The sequence below is a fragment of the Aquarana catesbeiana genome, linkage group LG01 (genome assembly GCF_042186555.1).
Source record: "Aquarana catesbeiana isolate 2022-GZ linkage group LG01, ASM4218655v1, whole genome shotgun sequence".
In the NCBI taxonomy this organism is placed as follows: Eukaryota; Metazoa; Chordata; class Amphibia; order Anura; family Ranidae; genus Aquarana; species Aquarana catesbeiana.
In genome coordinates, this window is record NC_133324.1 from 748,066,893 (window position 1) to 748,089,377 (window position 22,485).

Sequence of the window (22,485 nt, forward strand, 5' to 3'; positions counted from 1 at the left end):
CCATAGTTTGTAGACTTTTTCAAGTATACCATAGTTTGTAGATGCTATCACTTTTACACAAACCAATCAATATACACTTATTGGGATTTTTTTTAGCAAAAACATTTAGCAGAATACATCTTGCCCAAAATTTATAAAGAAATCTAACTTTTGTTAAAACATTTTATTTGATATGTTTTATAGCAGAAAGTAAAAAAAATTGTTTTTTTTTGTTCTTTCATAATTTTTTTTTTTATTCATTTAGATCACAAAAAAAAAACCCTAATGATGATCAAATACAACAAAAAAGCTCTATTTGTGGGGAAAAAATGTTATAGATTTTGTTTGTGTACAAAGTTGCATGACTGCGTAATTGTCAGTTAAAGTAGCACAGTGCCAAATAGCAAAAAATGTCCTTGCAATGAAGGGGGTAAAAGCTTCCGGAGCTGAAGTGGTTAGTGGGGAAAGGTTTAGCTGCTTAGAGACCAAAGACAATAACGTTGACTAGTCCATTGTGACGTGATTGTCTCTTCTGCAGGCATCCACCTATGTATAGAAATTAGGGCTGTTACTGATTAAAATTTTCGTGTTCGATTAATTGATTTTTTATTTAATCGATTAATCGACTAATTTCGATTAATTATAACGCACATACAGAGCCAACTACTTTTAGCTTTTGTTATGGCAACGGCCAAAGCCGGACATAGTGGGGCATGGCTAGGACGTCACACGTCAATCAAAAGCAAGCGCCGCTATCATGGCAACAGCAGAAGCCAATCCACACGGCAAAAATATCACAGCTTATCAGCCTCTAAGGACAACAATGTTAAAAACGGAGGTTATCAAATTTGCCTACACTTAGCTCACTGAATGATCCCAGTTAACCACATCCATATTTACCATCACTGTCCAGGCTGTCCAGTGACGTCACGGACATCTCCGTCACCGGACTCCTCCCCCCTTCCCTTCATTAGCAGACAGATGCACTTGGGAAAGGGGGGAGGAGTCTGGTGAGGTCTCCGGATCGCCGACGGAACTCCCTGAAGACCCAGAAGCCGCCGGAGAGGTGAGTACCGATCAAAAGAATTTTGATTGATCAAAAAGATTAAAGATTAATCGAGGAATTAATCTTTAATTTCCACAGCCCTAATAGAAATGGATATGCATTAGACATGTAACTTTGCTGTGCAGGTTCTTCTATGTAAGCTGATGCTTTTGGTAAAAGTAGACTTAAAATTACAGGTGGAAGTTTTTGGTATAGAATTATTGGACTGAAACTGATGAATGGTGTTCCGTTCTGTATGAAGTGGAATATGCTACTCTCATTATATTAAAAAAGGATTGCAATAAATAATTTTATAGGAAATATTCCCTTTGAAAAACTGACAATATAATGAAAACATTTAAATAACCAATGTTTTAAAATATAGCAGTTCTTTGTCACTAGACTCCGTATAAATACAGATAAAAAAATGACATTTGTGGAACATTCACAAAACTCTATAAATTATTAACTAAGTTGTCTGCTTTGATTTATGGAAGCTGAATCATGTCAGAAAAATGTGTTCGTCTTCCAAATGTGTTAAACCATATATAGTTCGGAAATTTGCACAAGCGCAGTGAACTTAAAACTTTTTATTTCCCTATTTTCTTAAATTCCACTTCTAATATTTAAAAAAAAATAACTTTGATGCACCAATCTGGCAATTTGTATTATTGTGATGTGTCTAAAAATGTTGAGCTATCAACAATTTTTTGGGCAATTGATGTGTTGTTTTGTATTTTAAGATTTATTTTTGTAGCATATTTGCTAGAAAAACTTACATTAGTTTATGCATATAGGTTAACACTAACCTTTGAGGTTACATATGATATGTTTTATGTTGCCAAATGTCTGGCCAGTTTCGGATGGTACATAAACATTTTTAGGTGAAACAAGGGTGTCCTTAAAAAAATTACTAAGTTCATGTATTTTCAAACCAAGTAAATCTGATACAGAGCTTGAAATCTGTTTGGTGGTGTGGAGTCAATTTATACAGGGGTGAATTCATTTTTTTTTTCCACTGATTTTTTTCACTGGTCTTTCAATCTGTATTCTCCCAATCCACTACTGCTGTATTGGTTTATCACAGATTATCAGTTTTACATGATTTTTCAGGGTAACATGACAGTTTGCTTAAAGCGTTTGTTACCCAACACTTCATATACCCGATATGTGCCTGCTGTACCATGTAGCTGTATGAGAAAGTATCCTGTTCTCTTTGTATTGCTTTCTTTATGTGAAACCCCTGGTTTTCCTGCTAGTCCTTTTGTTTTTCTTTTAAAAACTGACCACACTAAGCAGGAGAGCACAGCGTGGTCAGTTCTCTAGCTGTGCAACAATCAGACTTGTCCTGTACAGCCTTTCACTGGCTAGCTCAGTGTAATGCTGTTTCACCTCCCCGCAGCTTTTATGAAGCTGAGAACAGAGGGAATGTGATCACCTAAAAGGGATAAAAGGTATTTATGATGATTTTATATCTATACAAAACATGTTTGCCTTTCTTTTCTACTTTAAACCGAATGGGTTGTTTTACAAGGTGATCTTTTACAATCAGTTTAAATGTAGAGGTCTGGAAATGTGCTTTTTGGCTCTAATGAATGACATCTCCACTCTGAACCCTTGTATCATAAATAATCTATAATATCAGTAGAGTAGACCAAGATTTTCATAAATTGCCTCATTTTAACAATACCCCCTACCCGCTTGCCCACACACACATGCACACACCACCAAAATAAAATAAAAAATTGAAATGTTAAAGTGTTACTAAACCTAGGACCCTGCATTCACTATATATGGTCTTCCACAGTACAAAGAACATGGAAATGCAATTATTTTAGTAAATATAAACTACTAAATACCTTTTCTCATCAGCAGTATATAGCAGTCAGTGTCTGATTAAAGCTTGTAGGAGGAGTTTACATTCCTCATACCTTCGAGACTGCATGACCCCTGACCCTCTGTCTGGACAGTGCTAATTGGCCCTGTGCTGATCACATGCACCCTCCCAAAAAAAAAAAAAAACAACTCTCTAGCAGTGGCGGCTGGTGCTATAAATTTTTTTGTGTGGGGCGCAAACAAACCCCTCCAGGTCCCCACTCACCACGGTCACAGCTCCCCTCATACGGCTCCCCTCCGCAGCTTTCATGTTAAACTGGTCTTCTTTCTGGGTTCCAAATCTTCAGCCTCCTGATTGGCAGGGACGAGAAGCCGGAAACCGGAAGTGACGCCGAATATTGATTGGTTTAAAAATGGAAGGGTTCAGGGCGCAGTGCCCTGCGCCCCAAGGACATCCTAAGACAAGCCAATTAGAGCCTCAGACTCTAATCACATGCTTGTAAAAAAATGACATGCCTAATAGAATCTCATTAGTCCAGTGCCCCGCACAGTACAGACACTTAAAACGATTTATTTTTAAATAAATTATAATATGACTAACATTTTTTTAACTTTAAGATGTTAAAAATGTTAGTCATATTATCAGTTTAAAAATAAATCATTCTATGATTATGCAAACTAACATTGGGAACTTTAGGGGGCTTGCCCCTGCACCCCTTATAGAGGGGCTGCCGCTGAAGCCGAGCATGTGCAGAGTGCCTCCTAGGGCACTGTTCTATCAGCAGATGGATTGGGGACAGTAAAAGAAGGGTAGGATCAGAGAAGACAGGATCAAACAGCCTTTTTACACAATGCAGAGGATAACCCCTTAGGTTCCACAGTGAGCATAATAAGCATGCTTTACTGCATATACAGACTGATTTTACTGCCATGGGTTTAGTAACAAAGATTATGCCTGATTGTGTAAGTTCCTTATTAATTAACATATGCCCAAGGCAAGAGATTTCAAAAGCACAAAGATACGGTGTTTGTTGTATTAACCTGATGCAAGTTTTCTGTGGGGGACTATTTAGTAAAGCCAAGAAAAAGTCACAAAGCTTAAAAACCTGATGGCCAGTACACAGACAATTGCATTGTTGGACATTTATACATTTGTAATGCAGTGAGAACACATCACAAAATCAGCTTTAGCCTTTATGTGACACATTGCATATAGTGTTATGCTATCCTGGCCAGCAATGTTATTGTCATAGAAGGATTTCCTATGCTATAATCAGTATATTACTTACAAATCAGCACTGTCAATAACTACACCACACTACTGCTGTGAGCAGTCCGGTCTTGTTATAGTGATGTGTCCTAGAAAATTTTCAGTTGTCTGTAAATTTTTGTGCAGTGGTCTGTAAGAAATTAATTCTAGGTCAGCAACCCTTATTCAAGGTCAGAGGTGTAACAAGAAGCCATAAAGCCTGATGGAAAATCCGGTCAACACAACTAAAAGGACCAGGAGCAAAATGTCACAATAAATCCTCTAATACCTCATGCAACTAACTTGTACAGCTTGCTCAGGCCAAATAGATATCTGTAGTTTATTCTGCTTTAGTCATCTTCAGGTAAATCTGTCAGGAAAAATAAGGGAGGCTTCCATTGCTCGTTATAAAAATGCTACATGTCTGTTTGTTCTGGATTAGTACTTACTGATTTATGGGTCAGGAAATCCAGAGAAAAATGCTTGTCTGCATACTTATTCTAAGTACTAAGTATTGACCAAGAATGTCAACATAACATTCAGGCAACTAGTGTTTACTCGGTACACAAAGTAAATATGTACCGGATTAGGGATAAGCAGAATTGTGAGTTTTCACTACCCCAAAATTGTGGTGAAAATCAAGAGAGTTTGGTAAAATTTCATGAAAACGGTGAGTCAATTTGGAAGGCAAAAATAAGATAGCATAAAAAAAAAGCAAAATGCAAAATTTATGGCAAAAGTACACTAAAATCAAATTCATTAAAAAAAAAAAAAGTTAAATAAAAAAAAAAAAAAAAACAATACAAATTATTCTGAATGAAATACACTAGACTACTCTAGTTTTTTCCTTCACCTAAGGAGCTAAATTAGCTAATTTTGCAGAAAAATCAATTTAGCTGTCCGCTCATCGCTCTAGTTGGTAAGTTATTATTATTATTATACAGGATTTATATAGCGCCGACAGTTTACACAGCACTTTACAACATTAGGGCAGACAGTACAATTACAATACAATTCAATACAGGCGAAATCAGAGAGCCCTGCTCGTTAGAGCTTACAATCTAGGAGGGAGGGTCAGGTTATACAAAACGGTAATAGCTGTGGGGGATGAGCTAATGGAGAAAATAGTGCAGTTGTTAGATGGAGGCAGGATAGGCTTCTCTGAAAAGGAATGTTTTCAGGAATCGCCTAAAAGTGGATAAATGCGGAGACAGTCTGACAGATTGGGGTAGCAAATTCCAGAGGATGGTCGAGGCTCGGGAGAAGTCCTGGAGCCGGATATGGGAGGAGGAGATGAGGGAGCTAGAGAGTAGGAGGTCTTGGGAGGAACGAAGAGGGCGATTAGGTTGGTATTTTGAGACTAGGCTAGTGATGTAGCTGGGGGCAGAGTTGAGGATGGCATTATACTTAATTGTTAGCATTTTGAATTGAATTTGTTGGGCGAGTGACAGCCGATGGAGGGATTGGCAGAGAGGGGTAGCAGACATTGAGCAGTTTGTAAGGTGGATGAGTCTGGCAGCAGCATTCATGATGGACTGAAGGGGGGATAGTCTATTTAAAGGTAAACCAATGAGGAGGGAGTTGCAGTAGTCAAGGCGAGAGATAATCAGAGAGTGAATCAGGAGCATTGTGGTTTCATTGGTTAGAAAGGGACGTAGTTTAGAGATGTTGCAGAGGTTGAGGTGGCAAGCTTTAGAAAGTGATTGGATGTGGGGCCGAAAGGAGAGTTCGGAGTCCAGGATAACACCTAGCACCCTGACATGTGGGGATGGGTGGATGGTTGTGCCATTGCTATTGACAGAGAAGTCAGGGGAAGAGGCACGTGGGGGAGGAAATATTATAAACTCGGTTTTGGACAAGTTGAGTTTGAGGAAGTGGTGTGACATCCATACATATATGTCTGTTAGTAAGTTAGTGATGCGTGAGGAGACTGATGGAGTGAGTTGAGGGGTGGAGAGATAGATTTGTGTGCCGTCAGCGTAGAAATGATATTGAAAGCCATGAGAGGCTATCAGCTGACCCAGGGAAGAGGTGTAGATTGAAAATAAAAGAGGTCCAAGAAAAGAACCTTGGGGGACCCCAACGGAGAAGGGAAGAGGTGTGGAGGAAGTAGAATTGTAAGTGACACTGAAGGGGCTTTGGGATAGGTCGGATGAGAGCCACTGAAGAGCACAGTCACGGAGACCGAGGGAGTAAAGTTTTTTGAGGATGAGGGGGTGGTCAGCCGTGTCAAAGGCAGCTGAAAGGTCCAGATGTAGGAGTATAAAATAGTGTTTGTTGGTTTTTGCAGTTAGTAGGTCAATTGTGAGTTTTAAAAGAGCAGTTTCTGTGGAGTGTTGAGGGCGAAATCCAAATTGAAGGGGATCAAAAAGGTTATTCCCAATGAGGTGGTCACTCAGTTGGTTGTAAACCAGGCGTTCAAGGAGTTTAGAGGAAAAAGGGAGCAAGGAGATAGGGCGTAGGTTGTTAAGATTGGTAGGGTCCAAGGATGGCTATTAGGTATGGGGGTGACCAGTGCATGTTTTAGAGCATTGGGAAAAATGCCAGAGGTGATGGAGAGATTGAAGATGTGGGTTAGAGAGTGTAGGATAGAGTCAGAGGGCGACCGTAGTATTTGAGAGGGAATAGGGTCCAGGGGACAGGTGGTTAGGTGGGCGTTAGAAAGGAGTTTAGCAACTTCGTCTGTAGTAGCAGATTTGAATAAGAGGAGTGTCAGTTGTACCTGTTGACATTTGGTCTTAACTGGGGAAGATAGCTGTAGAGTGGAGATTTCGTGTTTTTGAAGTGATTAGCAATCTCCTGGGCAGTGAGTGAGTCAGTGGGTGGAGGCGGTGGAGGACGAAGTAGAGAGTGGACGGTAGAGAAGAGTTTACGGGGACGGGATGAGAAGGTGTTAATAACAGTTGTAAAATAGGTCTGCTTGGCAGTGTGGAGGAAAGAATTGTATTTTTGGAGGGCAGATTTGTATTAGTTGAAGTCTTTGAGAGACTTAGTCTTGTGCCACAGACGCTCAAGAGCGCGCCTACGTTTTTTGAGAATTTTAGTGTCATCTGTTTGCCAGGGTTGTAGGGGTCAAGTTGTGAGGGGAGCGAGCTTGTCCAGGGTGGAGGACAGGTATTTAGGTATTTAGAGTAGATTGTGTAGAACTATGTCCCTCTGGGGACATAATCAATATAATCAATACAGCATTTGTAGTCACACAGGTTGTATGGTCTTAAATGTGCTTAAAATGTAACTAAAGGTAAAACTTTTTTTTTTTTTCATATTGATTAGAATGATGGAGGGTTGTATTCCCCATCAGTTTTTTTCTTTTGACATCTGCATCCCATTGGAGAGATTTCCCTGTCCCATAGCCAAAACAGGAAGTTGGAATAAGTCCCTCCAAAGTGAGGAAATCTCAGTGTGCCACCAGGGTCACCAGAACTAGTGTCCCCATTGGAAGGTTCTCCTTCTATTAGGGATGCACTGATACATTTTTTTTACGAGTATGAGTACCAATACTTTTTTTAGTACTTGCCGATACCAATGACATAGTTGCAGTAGAAATTGTACTAAGCATTGAAAAGTTTTTAACAAATGAAATACATTTTTTTTTTTTTTTTACATTTTGTGCTTTTTTCAATGTTAAATGTGTAAATATATGTTAAAGGTGTAAAAATATTAACAAACAAAGCAAACAAAATAACTGTTTCAATTATTAATAGTTTAGAAAAGGAGAAGAGGAGAATAAGGAGCTAATTAAGGCTAATTAGAGTAAATTAAGGTTAATAAGGGGTTAAACAGAGGAACATTTGATAAAAAAGCACACAAAAAAACTTTTTTTACTTGACAGGTTGCTTTAAACTGACTTCATCTGCAGATCAAAGGTCATCCCTTTGATTTGTAGATTAAGAAACAGATGCAAAAAAACCACCAGCTCCAATTTCCAGACTTCTTTAACACTTCAGCTGTCAACAGGGGAATCCCACTGACAGCTAAATGAGTCATCGGTCGTTAAGGACGTGGCGGCCTCGCACCTTAACAACCGATATTTGCCAGCTTTTTTTTACATTTCAGCTATCAGTGGGAGAATCCCGCTGAAAGAACAGAGCCTGAAAGTATCGGTTTCAGGTATCGGCGTATTTACACGAGTACCGATACTCGTGCAGATGCTTATTATTGACACCGATACCTGTATCGGTGCAACCCTACCTTCTATTAGTGTTCTGATGTCACCCCAAATTTATGATTTTCTTTTACTTTCACTTTTGAGAACAACAGTAATTAGGACTCTCTACCCAAAACTAAAAAAAAAAAAAGTTTTGCTTTTAGTTACACTTTAAAGCGGTTGTAAAAGTTGAAGGTATTTTACTTTCATACATTCTATGCATGAAGGTAAAAAACCTTCAGTATGCAACTCCTCCCGCAGCCCCTACTATTACGTACGCGAGCCTGATCGCGATCCAGCGATGTGGACGAGAGTGGCTGCTCTCCTGGGTCTCTGCCTCCTCATTAGCTGAGAGACAGCAGTGGAAGCCATTGACTCCAGCTGCTGTCAATCACAGCCAGTGAGGAGGGGGCGGGGCCGAGCCCCATTCTGTGTGTCTTATGGATACACAGAACGGGGTTTGGGAGCGAGCAGGTACGAGTGCCACCATAACAAATGGCTTGCTATGGGGGCACTCGAAGAAGAGGAGGAGCCACAAGTGCCAGTGGGGGACCCAAGAAGAGGAGGATCGGGGCTTCTCTTTGCAAAACCATTGATGTGAGTGTAGGGAAGCTGTACTAACTTCCATCAGTCATTCATGCACAAGAAAAAATATAATAATATAATAATTTGTTTAATTTTTCTTGCATGTGATTGGGTATTCTTTGCAAAGTGAATGCTTACCACATTCACTAAGCAAGGGAGTTTACCAGTTCCCTTGCAAAGAGAATGGCCCTTGGCAAATCAACCCTAATGAGTCATAATAAACGAATATACAGCATATCCGTATATTCATCTCAGGCATCACAGTGGTATGCCTTTTACAGTCTTTTTGTAGAAATATATGAACTGAGATGTTATGCATGCTTGATTTAATCCACCTTAACCAGATTTATCCAGAACCACAAGGAAACAGTAATGTAATAATTAAGCTATTTAACATGAAGCTTTGTATGAATATTTCCTAACAAATTTCATTGCCATTTCTAGAAGAGAAGCACAACTCGATGAAGAAGGTCAATTTTTGGTGAGGATAATTTATGATGACTCTAAAACCTATGACCTTGTATCAGCAGCAAGCAAAGTGCTCAGTAAGTAAAATATATACTCATGTGAAGCTGTGATAACTGTTTCAGGAAGTTTGAAAGGAAGAACATGTCATCTAAAAATAAAAAAATAAAGCTATTAATATTCTTTGCCTTTAATAAACTTGACCTTTATCTAGCAAGTCATTTATATACTGAATTTGTTTCCGTCAAGGAAGTGTTCACACTAGGGGCTTTGAAATTGGCATCTGTCTTGTAGTGCCATCTGTGGTTGAATGGTTGTGTAGCTCAATGTACTGTAGGTAGATATGGCTAACAACAGTACTCTGGGTGGAACTGAGGATTCTGAGAAGGGTTCCTAAGAGATGTGAGAAAACAGTATGCATTGTGGCTTGCCAGCAGCCATGCAAAACATAAATATTAGTTTTAGGTTCATCATGTTTAATAATACCCAGTCTAATATATTACCCCTATTACTTAAATGTATAAAAAGATTTGTTATATAATCCATTTTATACCAAAAATGAATAATATTTGTTTTATTTTAGATACTTAAACTATATCTGGTGCCCAACTCCAGACAAAACATTACATTTTTCTTTGGCAGAGAAGCTTAGTGCGTCTGTTAGGTTTTCCATCTCTCGGAGGTCAAGGAGAAGTCAATTTAATTGAATAAGCTTAATGGTTGGAATATGTATGTTTCTTGTCGATTGGACTGGTTAAAGGGATAAACTAGGAGTGCGATAAACTAGGAGTGTGGAAAAGTTGAACTATCTACATAGTTATTTATATATATATAGAAAGAGAGAGAGCGTTAAAAGTTTGAAAAAAAAGACACTAGTCCATCCAGTTCAACCAACGTCTACAAGAATCTGGATAGGGTTGGTAGATGTTCTGGAGCCCCAGTCAAAATCTTCATGCTCCTTAAATAAACCAGGGGATCATCCGAGTCCAGACAGTGCAGATGGTGCGGCTTTTCTGTGCCGATTGCAACCATTATTGAAGTCAGTTGAAAGGATGGGAAGGAAGGAGGGCTGCAAAGCTACTATGTTACCTAGTACCTCATTCTGCTCCAATCAATCTCTTTGAAAGGACAGGAGGGTTAAAGCATTTTTGCACATTGTACAGCTTCTAGAGTTGAACATCCACCCCGGATATAATGTAATATTTAAAATAGTGTTAGACTCTTTAGATTTTTTTGATCAACCTGTCCTCAGAAGGTCAGAATATTGGCTTAGGCAGCAACTTTCTAGCCTTCACACCTCCTCAGTCGTTGGATCCTGACAAACTTTTTCCTCAACAGAGCATAGTCATTGATTTGCTCCCGTCACTGTAATGCAGTTGCCATTTACAGAAGTCAAGGATCCATCTGCCTGCATTTTTCCAGTTGTTGGTGCTACAGGAAGCAGTGAATCGCCACAAAAGAAGACAGGAATGAGAGAACATCACTTCTGCTTTCACCAGCAATATAAATGTAGAACCCCCTGGGATTTTTAGTTCCAGTCTTTGAGTTCCCAAAGGCTATCACCTATTATCCCACCTGTTCCCACATACAGTATAATTCTAGAGCAGAAAATCAATAATATACTAAAAAAAATCCCATTGTCTAATGCAGGATATCCAAGAGTTGACAAACTCTTAAACATTGATACTTTTTTCTACTTTCTTGCAATTCCAAGACAGTACCTTACAAATTTCGAGTTTGTATCCTTCCCTTCCACTACTTCCATATCATTGATAGCACAGTTCATGCAAGAGTTTGTTCAATAGAGAAATACCTTATTGCATGATGAGTTTATTTTTCTGGTTTTCTGCCTGTGTCCAATGGTTTTGCACACATTTAGAAAATACACTGTGAACACTCTGATTGACATGAAGCGAGGGTGGATGACATGAAGCGAGGGTGGGTTCGTGAAAAAATTAAAAAACAGAAAAAAATGGACCTAGGCACTGATATATTTCCATGTTGAGTGTGTGCATGCTAAGTAATAAGTAAATGTAACACTTCCATGTATTTATTACATCTCACAGAGATCGCAGTACTTCCTCTGACAATGCTTCCATCTGCTTTTCTTACCAGAAGGATGGCACCAGTTTTGTTCAGGCATCATCCAGGGTCAGCATCTACTTCTTGAACTGAGATGCTGGTTCAGTGATGATACAACATCTGAAACAAATCACCCCCTTGGTCTAGCCTCTCATGTTGCTCAGCCTACAAAGTTGTAGTCTAATAAGTCTAATTTCATGTTTCCCTAAATAAGAGGGAAACCTGAAATTGTTCATCAATTAGTCTAGGCTGGAACTTCCTGAATACCTACAGTAATCAACATTACATATAATAGTTATTTAACACAGTGATAGTAACATATAGCTAGGGAACAAAGGTCAAATGTTTCCTATTTTCCTTTTTCCCTTCAAGAGAAAAAAAATAATTAGAACTACATATACATTATATATTATGTTACATTACAATACATTTTATGAAAGTGGGCCTAGTATCAAATATATATATATCATGTTAAGTGTTAGCATGCACTAAACTAAACTGCAAAACTAAAGGCTAAATGCTTACCAGTCCAACGGCCCCTTGCTAGGACCAGCATCTTCTTCTGGGTGACTGTCTTCGGGTCGCTTTATTGGCTGGTGGGGAATGACGTCACTCCTGTGCATGCTCAGGAGCTAGTCATCCCGTTACTTAGAGACCAGCCTGACACTGTTTAGAGCGCCGATGAGGACAGCAAGCAGTCAGGTAGGTAGGGGCATTTTATTGCAGAGGAGACAGTGCATGTCTCTTCTGCAATAAAGAATTGCCTGTTCACTGTTTTTTACAGTGGAACTTCAGTTCTCCTTTTAACCACTTCAGCCCCGGAAGAATTTACCCCCTTCCTGACCAGTGCGTTTTTTGCGATTCGGCATTGCGTCGGCTTAACTGACAATTGCGCGGTCGTGCGACGTGGCTCCCAAACAAAATTGACGTCCTTTTTTTCCCACAAATAGAGCTTTCTTTTGGTAGTATTTGATCACCTCTGCGGTTTTTATTTTTTGCGCTATAAGCAAAAAAATAGCGACAATTTTGAAAAAAACGCATTATTTTTTACTTTTTGCTATAATAAATATCCCCAAAAAATATTAAAAAAAACATTTTTTTCCTCTGTTTAGACCGATACGTATTCTTCTACATATTTTTGGTAAAAAAAAAAAAAAAATCCCAATAAGCATTTATTGGTTTGTTTAGGGGACAGTTTTGTGGCATTTTTATTATTAATTTTTTTTTTACTTGTAATGGCGGCGATCAGTGATTTTTATCGTGACTGCGACATTATGGCGGACAAATCGGACATTTTTGACACATTTTTGGGACCATTGTCATTTATACAGCAATCAGTGCTATACAAATGCACTGATTCCTGTGTAAATGACACTGGCAGTGAAGGGGTTAACCACTACGGGGCTAGGGAGGAGTTAAGTGTGTCCTAGGGATGTGTTACTAACTGTGGGGGGGCATGGCTACATGTGACGTCACTGATCTCTGCTCCCAATCACAGGGAGCAGAGATCAGTGACACTGTTACTAGGCAGAACGGGGAGATGCTTGTTTACATTAAAATCTCCCCGTTCGTCCTCTCCATGAGGTGATCGCGGGTATCCCTGCGGTGATCGAGTCCGCGGGACCCGCGACCCGACTCACGGGGCTCCTGGCTGGCGTGCGTGTGCATCCCCGGCGGCGTGCACGGCGGCAAATACAAAGGGACATACGGGTTTGCCCAGCCGTGCCATTCTGCTGATGTACATTGGCGTGCGTCGGTCGGGAACCGGTTAAATACAACTACAATACATACAAGTATTTATTAGTTCTGTCAAAGTTTACCGTAATCCCCCAAACGATGCCTTAATCTGCTTTTCTAACTGGAAGTAAAGCATTGTCTTTATTCAGGCATTTTATATGATCAGTTTTTTCTTCTGGAATGTGACACTGGCTTGAAGAGGACTCAGTCGTGTTAATTTTGGGGTCTGAGCAGTTTTTGTTTGCGTTTACAAACGTTTTACAGATCAGGCCTGATTGTGACTCGTTACAAAGTTGCAGAATGCTTTTTCCTGCCCACAGCACATTGTTGCATTTATCTTGGCCTAGGGAAGATCACTAACTGGAGTCAAGGAATGCTTATTGGAGATAAAAAAAAGGGAGCATTAAAAAAAAAATAATACTGTTGCTGGATATTACGAAATGTCAGAAGTGCATTCATGGACACTTGTAAAGTTAGTGAGAGGTCCACTTTAAGAGATAGAATAATATAAAAAAAATCTAATGATTTGTTAATAGACTGGACAAATATATTCCAAGAAAACTGCTGAATACTTGGAAAATGAAAGTATTCTTGGGGCGCATGCGCGGAGTCTAACAGAGCGGTAATGTGCCGTTAGAGCTCCGCTCCGTGACTGAGAGAAAACCCACCATACAGCCTGAACCTGCCGGTATAACATCTACCACTACCTTGGGCTTATTCCCGTGACCTCAGGGACTGAATTGTCACAGGTAAAATGGTGCTAGGAGGTGGCAGAAACAAATTTAAAACGTCCTCCATGAAGGAGTCTCAGTCAAAGGCTGCAGCCAGAGCGGCATCAGCCTCTGCCTCACAGATTACCTCACAGAACACCTCAGAGCGCTCACACAAAGAAAAGCAGCCTTCTGTTCAGATAACATCACCAGATAATTCTGACATAGAACTTTTCCCCTCACAAGATTCTTCAAAGAATGTATCTGCTTCACCTGTGCCTTTGAAACAATTTGAGAGAATGTTACAAAAGGCACTTAAACAAACAGCAGAACATATTACAAGCAGCCTCACAAGAGAAATTAGAGAACTGGGCACACGTACTAATGTATTGGAAAATAAATTTGAAGTAATGGAACTTTCTGTACAAGACACCATGAAAGAAATAGAAAACCTTAAAGAGGAGAATTTTACAGTTCAATCCAGATTAGAAGATTATGAGAATAGGGCCAGGCGTTCAAACATTCGTATTAGAGGAATTCCTGAGACGGTAACTGATTTACCTTCGACGATAACAGCCCTATTTCAGGAGCTACAACCGACAATACCCATTGAGCGCCTAGAGATGGATAGGGTCCACCGAGCATTGGCGCCAAAGAAAATAGATGGCCCTCCACGCGATATCATAGCGAAACTTCATTACTATCGCACGAAGGAACAATTGATGTCAGCAGCCAGAGAAAAACATAACCTATCCTTTCAAGGTCATGACTATCAGCTATTTACTGACCTGTCCCAGCTGACCATCAATAAGAGGCGATCAATGAAGCCCCAATTGGCAGTACTACAGAATCACCATATCATCTACCAATGGGGATTCCCGTTCTCCATCAGATTCACACATCAAGGTTCTAGATTTACCTGCAGATCTCCTGAAGAATTGCAGCTGACTTTACAAGATCTACACCTAGTAGATAAATCACAATCTACCAACCTTACCCGCAGAAGATCTACATCCAACAGTCCTGGAAACCATCAGGCTAACAAGAGGAGCCGTATTACCTCCCCTCCGCTGGAACAGGAAGACTCTATGGACTGATATTAAAAGACAGTGTCACATAGACCCCATTTGGACTTCATAGTCCTTTTCTCATTTATTTTGAATATTAAGACTAAATACGTGAGCCATAGTCATTAATGGCATATTTAACTGATTTTCCTTTATGTCCTGAAGTTATAACATTTCCTAAAGGACCCTTCAATATTAATAGTTAATTGTTAAATCTTAGTTCAAACAGAAACATGTTTAAATATTTAAGCCTTATTTATTTCACACCCAAAACTTGTGAAATCTCATTTAATATATAAAAAAAAAAAAAAATGTATGTGTATATGTATGTATGTGTGTATGTGTGTGTATATATATATATATATATGTGTATGTGTATGTATATGTATATATGTATGTGTGTGTGTATATATGTATGTATGTGTATATATATATGTATGTATGTGTGTATGTGTTTATATATATACATATATATCTATAAATTAATACAAAAAAAAAAATATATATATATATATATATATATATATATATATATATATATATATATATATATATAAAAAATTAAAAAAAAAATAAAAATAAAAAATAAATAAATAAATAATAATAAATAAAAAATAAAATAAATATGACATGAGAGGATACCCCCTCCAATCAAGCAGCCCCTGATAGACCAGTTTTCAACTCTAATCTATTGCTATCTTTCACCTCTTTATTAGCTTTAATTATGGTCTAACATGTTCAACACTTCTACTTGTATATAATAGTCGCTAGTTAGCTCTTCTGCTATCTTTGAGTTTAAAAAAGGAATAAGAATTTATCTTTCCCCACCCTTCATCAGTTACATTAATATGGGATTTGTAGGTTTACAAGTTATTATATATGCAACTACATCCCAGGTCATCCCCTTTTTTCCCCTTCCATAGTATTAAATTACATCTTTATTAACTCAATATTTGAACAAAATATTAATGATATTTATCTCCTCAGTTCTAATAATTAATTAATTATTCTTGTTTAAAAATGTTACAATCGTCCTTATTTACGTTTGCAATGAATTGTTCATTTACTTTATTCAATTAGCCGAGTGGGCTAAGAATCAAAACATCTTAGTGATGCTCTGTTATAGGGTTTTTCCCTCTTTACACGGTAGTTCCATGTACCCCACTGTGCCTTCCTCGACCGTCCATTATTATTATGTGGTCGATCAACGATGGCCCCGTATCCCTTGATGGGGGAAATTTTCCCTCCTCACGGGTAATTCTTGGATCTCATATTAGACTAACTTATTCAACAGTATATTTATTCATTTATGCTACTTATTTTTCTCTTTTCTAGACCTCCCTAGGTCCTCTTCTTCTTCCCCCCCTTTTCTGTTCACTTGGATTGGTCCAGCCGGAAATATAACAAAAGTGGTGAGTATTATCTTTTTTATCTTCTACCATGGCACCCTTGAACATCCTTTCCCTGAATGTTCAGGGACTTAATATACCGCAAAAGCGTTCAAAAGCATTTAGATTCTTCCAAACGCAGAAAGCACATATAGTTTGCCTACAGGAAACTAATTTTACAATAAATTCTACACCCAGATATTTGAGCTCTTCCTATCCTCAGGTCTATTCGGCCTCAGCATCCACTAAACAACGTGGCACCCTGATAGCTTTTCATCATTCAGTACCCTTTTCTCCTATATCAGAAATCAAAGACCCTGAGGGGAGATACATCATTTTGACAGGTCATATTATGGATATGGAAATAACAATAATCTCATATTATGCTCCAAATAAAAACCCTACACCCTTTTTTACACATCTCCTACAGGTTATATCCACACACAAAATAGGGACTATTGTAATGTGTGGAGATTCAAATCAGGTTCTTTTACCATTCTTAGATAAAACCCCCTACACGCCCACGAGTTATCCATCTAATCAATCCTTTTCACAGCTTCTTTTGAGATACAATTTAATTGACTCTTGGAGGGAAACTAACCCAGTTAAGAGAGGTTATACATACTATTCGAACCCACATCAAACTCTTTCACGCATTGACCATATATTTTTAACCATAGGCATGATTCCGGAGATTCTCAATTCAAATATAATTCCAATACCATGGTCAGACCACAATGCGGTTTTTACCAGTATAGCCTCCGCCATTCCCAAATCCCATGATCGTACCTGGTACCTTCCCAATATTCTGCTCAAAAATCCATCTCACTGTATCCAGGTCGAACAAGCCTTAAAAGAATATTTGTTATATAATACATGCCCTGAAATATCCCCGTTAACCCTTTGGGAAGCCCATAAACCAGTGCTAAGAGGTATACTACAAAAACAATCTGCATTGTTCAAGAGAGAAAGTAAAAATTTGGCACAAAAGCTTGAATTGGAATATAATAATTCTTTTTTAAATTTTCAAGATAATCCCTCCTCGATTTCTAAAGCCGTCTAGAAAAAGCACGCCTGGAATATGACCTATTCCTCACAGAAAATGCAGATAAATCTTTACGCCGATCTAGACATGCCTTTTATATGAAGTCCAACAAGCCTAACGCATTTCTAGCACGAGCCCTTAACTCCCAATTTAAACAAAACCAATAAGACTCAAAATATCCAAAGATAATTACACATGCAACCCCGTTAAAATAGTTAACAAATTTAGATCCCACTTATCATCCTTATGTTCGGCAACAAATGATTTTAATCCAGTAGAGGCGGAAGCCTTCTTTTCTCAAATAAAACTCCCAGAGTTAACACACGCCCAACAAGCTCTACTTGAAGAACCCATTTCTTCAGAAGAAGTAAGCTTCACAATCAAAGAACTTAAGTTAAATAAAAGACCTGGCCCGGATGGCTTTTCAGCTTTATATTACCGCACATTTGCAGAAATCTTATCCCCACTACTTACCAAAGCTTATAATACAATACTAAAAGGTGGCTTATGGCCACCTTAATACCAAGTCGCTTATGGCAATTATCTGTATGATACCCAAACCTAATACTGATCACACATCTTATTATCGCCCCATATCTCTCTTAAACTTAGATACAAAAATATTAGCAAAAATCCTGGCAACTCGACTTAATAAAATTATAGGTAACCTTATCCATAGAGATCAGGTAGGTTTTATGCCTAATCGTCAAGCAGGAGACAATGTACGGAGAGCAGTTCTATTGGCACACATTGCTAAGACCCGACGTATCCCCTCATGTTTCCTCTCATTGGATATTAGGAAAGCCTTTGATTCAGTGTCTTGGACCTATCTTTATCATACTTTACAGAAATGGGGTTTTGGACCTCATTTTATCAAATGGATAGCCGCACTTTATAATAGTCCTCAAGCATACATAAAATATGCAGGCTATAAATCAGACCCATTTAAAATTGAAAGAGGCACACGTCAGGGATGCCCTTTATCCCCCCTTTTATTCGCCCTTCTCATAGAACCTCTTGCCCAATTTATTAGACTAAATCCAACAATAACGGGTATAGAATTAGGAGGTTACAATCACAAACTCTGCATGTTTGCAGACGATATTTTACTATTTTTATCTTCTCCTCAGATATCAGGCCCAATTTATTACCTATTCTTAATACATTTGCCAATATTTCGGGACTGATAATTAATCCCAAAAAATGTCTAGCCCTGAATATATCCCTGTCTGATAGAGACAAAGAAATAGTGAGGTCAGCACTCCCTTTCACTTGGGCAGAGAAAACAATCCCATATCTGGGCATACATTTAACAGCATCCATCTCTGATCTCTTCTCAGCTAACTATCCACCCATCCTAAAACACATAACAAATTTGATGAAACAATGGTCTTTCCTTCCACTATCTTGGTTTGGAAGGATTAATACTATTAAAATGTCGATCTTACCTAAATTATTATATCTGTTTAGAGTTCTCCCGATTCCAATTCCGGCTTATTTTTTACGAATAATTCAAAATAGAACGAAAAATTTGTATGGGGATCCACAAAACCACGAATTCCTATACATACTTTATACCTCCCCAAATCTTCTGGTGGCCTGGGCTTCCCCAACTTTGCAGCATACTATCAAGCTGCACATATGGCAAGCTTAATTAAGTATCACACAACTCATGACACACCCCTGTGGGTAATGATAGAAGCGGCTGAATGTGACCCTCTATCGGTCTCAAATTTATTGTGGCTTAATCCCAAGGATCGTCAAGGTTTACGCAACCCCATCACAAAGCACAGTATAACCCTTTGGGTCAAGCTTAAAATTAAGCATCAGTTTCAGTCTCCTCATAACCCCCTCCTCTACTTCCTCAAAAACCCGGCCTTTTACCCAGCATGGGTTTTCCCTAAATCGTTTAAAATATGGGACTCTATGGAAATATCGAGACTACATAAATTCGTCACACCTTCCAACATTATCCCATTTCCAGAATTACGTGAAACAGTTGGATTACCTCAATCAGAAACATTCCGATACCTTCAGATCAAAAATTTTTTCACACCTTTCACAAATACAAACACTCCTTTACACCAATTTACTAAATTTAAATCCACTTGTCTAAAAGATCCACATGCCAAGAAACAAATTTCTTCTATCTACTCTCATTTACTGACTAATATTAATTTAGATAAACCATCCTATGTTCAGAAATGGGAGGAGGACCTAGGACGAACTCTTGAGGATATGGAATGGTCAAGTATCTGGCAGGCCACTAAAACATCTTCTGATAATATTTTAGCAATGGAAACAAATTACAAAGTTCTGAATCGTTGGTACTTAGTACCTTCTAGAATTGCAAAATATGTTCCAACTTACTCAGCTCTTTGCTTTCGTGGCTGCCCAGACCTGGGCACACATTTGCATGTCTGGTGGACCTGCCCGGTAGCCCAGATCTTTTGGAAAAAATTTTTTGGCATAGCCTCTGAAATGTTCAAATTTAAAATTCACCCTGATACCACCATGGCTTTGCTCAACTTAAAACCGGTATACCTAACACATATACAATTTAAGCTGTTGATCCAGCTACTGACAGCCGCTAGACAAACAATTGCGAAAGTCAGGAAATCCCCTTCACTAGGAGTGGTTGAGACTAAAAATAGAATGAATAATTTCATGATTCACTCTAAAATGGCTGCTATAGAAAATAATCTTATACCAAAATTTGAGAAAATATGGAACCCATGGATTAAATTTTTCACTGCATCATCTATGGATGAAAAAGTCCTATTGCCATGGTAGTGGTTAAAATTGACTGATCTTAGTCTTTACTCATCTCCATATGGCTCTCGGACCAATCTGGTGAACTCCTTCTCCCTCTCTTCTCTCTCTTCCTCTATATTCCTGTTTATCCCTACTCTCTTCTTTTCTGTCCCCTACCCCCTTTTTTTTTTTTTCTATTGCCTGTGAACATAGTACTATTTAAGTTAAATGTTATTTTTATAATGTAATGAATTGCTCTAATTGTATATCTTAAATCTTTAGCTTTAGATTAGTTTATTAATTCAGCAATAACATACAGTCTTCAGACTCCCCACACTAATTCCTTTATATGTACAATGTAATCTTTACATATGATTTGTTTTCTCTTGTTTATTTATTTATTTATTTATTTTTTTCTCTACTTATTTTTAATTTTCCTATGTAATAGCAAAATTAGACTCTGTTCATATGTGATTATTCAACATATAAGTTTTGCTGATTGTTATATATTCAATAAAATCTTTTGACAAGGAAAATTAAAGTATTCTTGAGCCAAGTTCAACATTCCCTCATCCTCTCAACCCTCTGTGACCTCATCATGAAAACATATTGTTATATTTATAATTACTTGGATTATGATTTCACTGATGAGCGAGCTTTCTGCAGACAATGTACACCAGTAAGCTTTGTACTTCCAGGTTGAATGGAAATCATTTACAAAGTCAGCCAACCTATATTTCCACTCCTGCTTTCCGCCTAACTCTAAAACTATCCCAATGTAATATGTCAAAACTGACCACTCAGTGACAATCAGGTTACATGGGGCAACCTGATAGGTCACTATTGGCTCTTCAGTTTTGTGAACAGCTTTCTTGTTTTCTTTGGCTTGAGTGATCTATTCTTATGTTTTTACATTCAAAAGATTATTCAGTAAAACAACTCAAAGCACAGAAACCCAATGAATTAAACAAATTCTAGACTTCTGATGAACTGGCTATAGTTGATTGATTGGGAAACTCTTGCCAGTATTATGACTTATATTTTGTGTACAGGGATGTATTAGGTAGGTCTGTGCTTAAAGATTTGTGACAGTCTTGTAATTAATTCTGTGGTGCTCCTATCTTTCCATAAACCGCTGAAGCTTCTTTTTGAAGGGTCAATAAGAAAATTATGCTTTTACTTTTAGGGGAATCTTCGTACTGAAAGTGGACCTTGCACTAAAAAGTAGAGGTCAACCGATATGGGTTTTTCTCTGGCCGATGCCGATATTTAGAAATCGCGGTGGCCGATGGCCGATATATGATGCCGATTTTTTTGGGCCGATATATTAGGCCGATTTTTTTTCTTTTTTTTTTCCCTTCATCTCATAAAATACCCCTTTCACACTGGGGCATTTTTCAGGCGCTTTTGGGCTAAAAATAGCGCCTGTAAAGTGCCTGTAAAACGGCTCCCCTGCAGTCTCAGTATGAAAGCCGAGTGCTTTCACACTGAGGCGATGCGATGGCAGAATGTTAAAAAAAAGTCCTGCAAGCAGCATCTTTGGAGCGGTGTATACCACCACTCCTGCCCATTGAAATGAATGTGCACCGCTGCCAAAGCTCCTGCAAAGCGTTTCAGCAGCAGCGCTTTATGGGCACATTTAACCCCTTCCTCGGCTGGGTTATAAGCGCCCTGCTAGCAGCCGAATAGTGCCGCTAAAATGACGGTAAAGCGCTGCTAAAACTAACAGCGTTTTACCGTCAACACATGCCCGCTCCAGTGTGAAAGCAACCTTAAGTAATAAGTGATACAGAAAATTTTTTACATTTAAACATTTATTAAACAAAACAAACCTCCAATCAGTTCACTTGTATGTATAATTTAGATTAAAAAAAATAACTATATCTTAAATATTAAATACACAAAAACAGGTAATCAAAACTTTTGGACGAAAAAAATGGGCTTACTTTACTGCTTATTTTTTTTTTTTTTTTTTATTTCATTAATTTTTTTTTTTTAAATTGCGTTTGAAAGACCGCTGCGCAAATACCGTGTGACATAAAATATTGCAACAACCGCTATTTTATTCCCTAGGGTCTCTGCTAAAAAAAATATATATATATATAATGTTTGGGGGTTCTAAGTGATTTTCTAGCAGAAAATACAGGATTTTTACTTGTAAGCAGCAAGTATCAGAAAAGATTGAGTCTTTAAATGGTTAAACTGAGAACTTCTACACACAGAGTTCAGTCTATTGATAAAAGAACTTGAAAAGATACAATGTATCTTCTTATCAAACTTGGCAGGCTGCCCAGGAAGGAGAGAATCCTCTCCACAGATAACTCCAGGAAACTTGCATTGACTTCTATTACAGAAGTAATTTGCAAGTCCCGCTGAAGTTATAATCGGCTTTTTTT

At 38.3% G+C, this 22,485-nt stretch overlaps 1 protein-coding gene across 2 annotated transcripts in view; it reads left to right on the forward strand.

Moving 5' to 3' along the window:
* GUCY1B1 (guanylate cyclase 1 soluble subunit beta 1) overlaps nucleotides 1–22,485 on the forward strand; it is a 142,322-nt gene that overhangs the window by 39,444 nt on the left and 80,393 nt on the right. For both annotated transcript variants that reach the window (XM_073605629.1, XM_073605637.1), the window contains exon 3: nucleotides 9,286–9,386. In XM_073605629.1, the coding sequence (XP_073461730.1) occupies nucleotides 9,286–9,386 (101 nt within the window). The remainder of the gene's footprint in view (nucleotides 1–9,285; nucleotides 9,387–22,485) is intronic.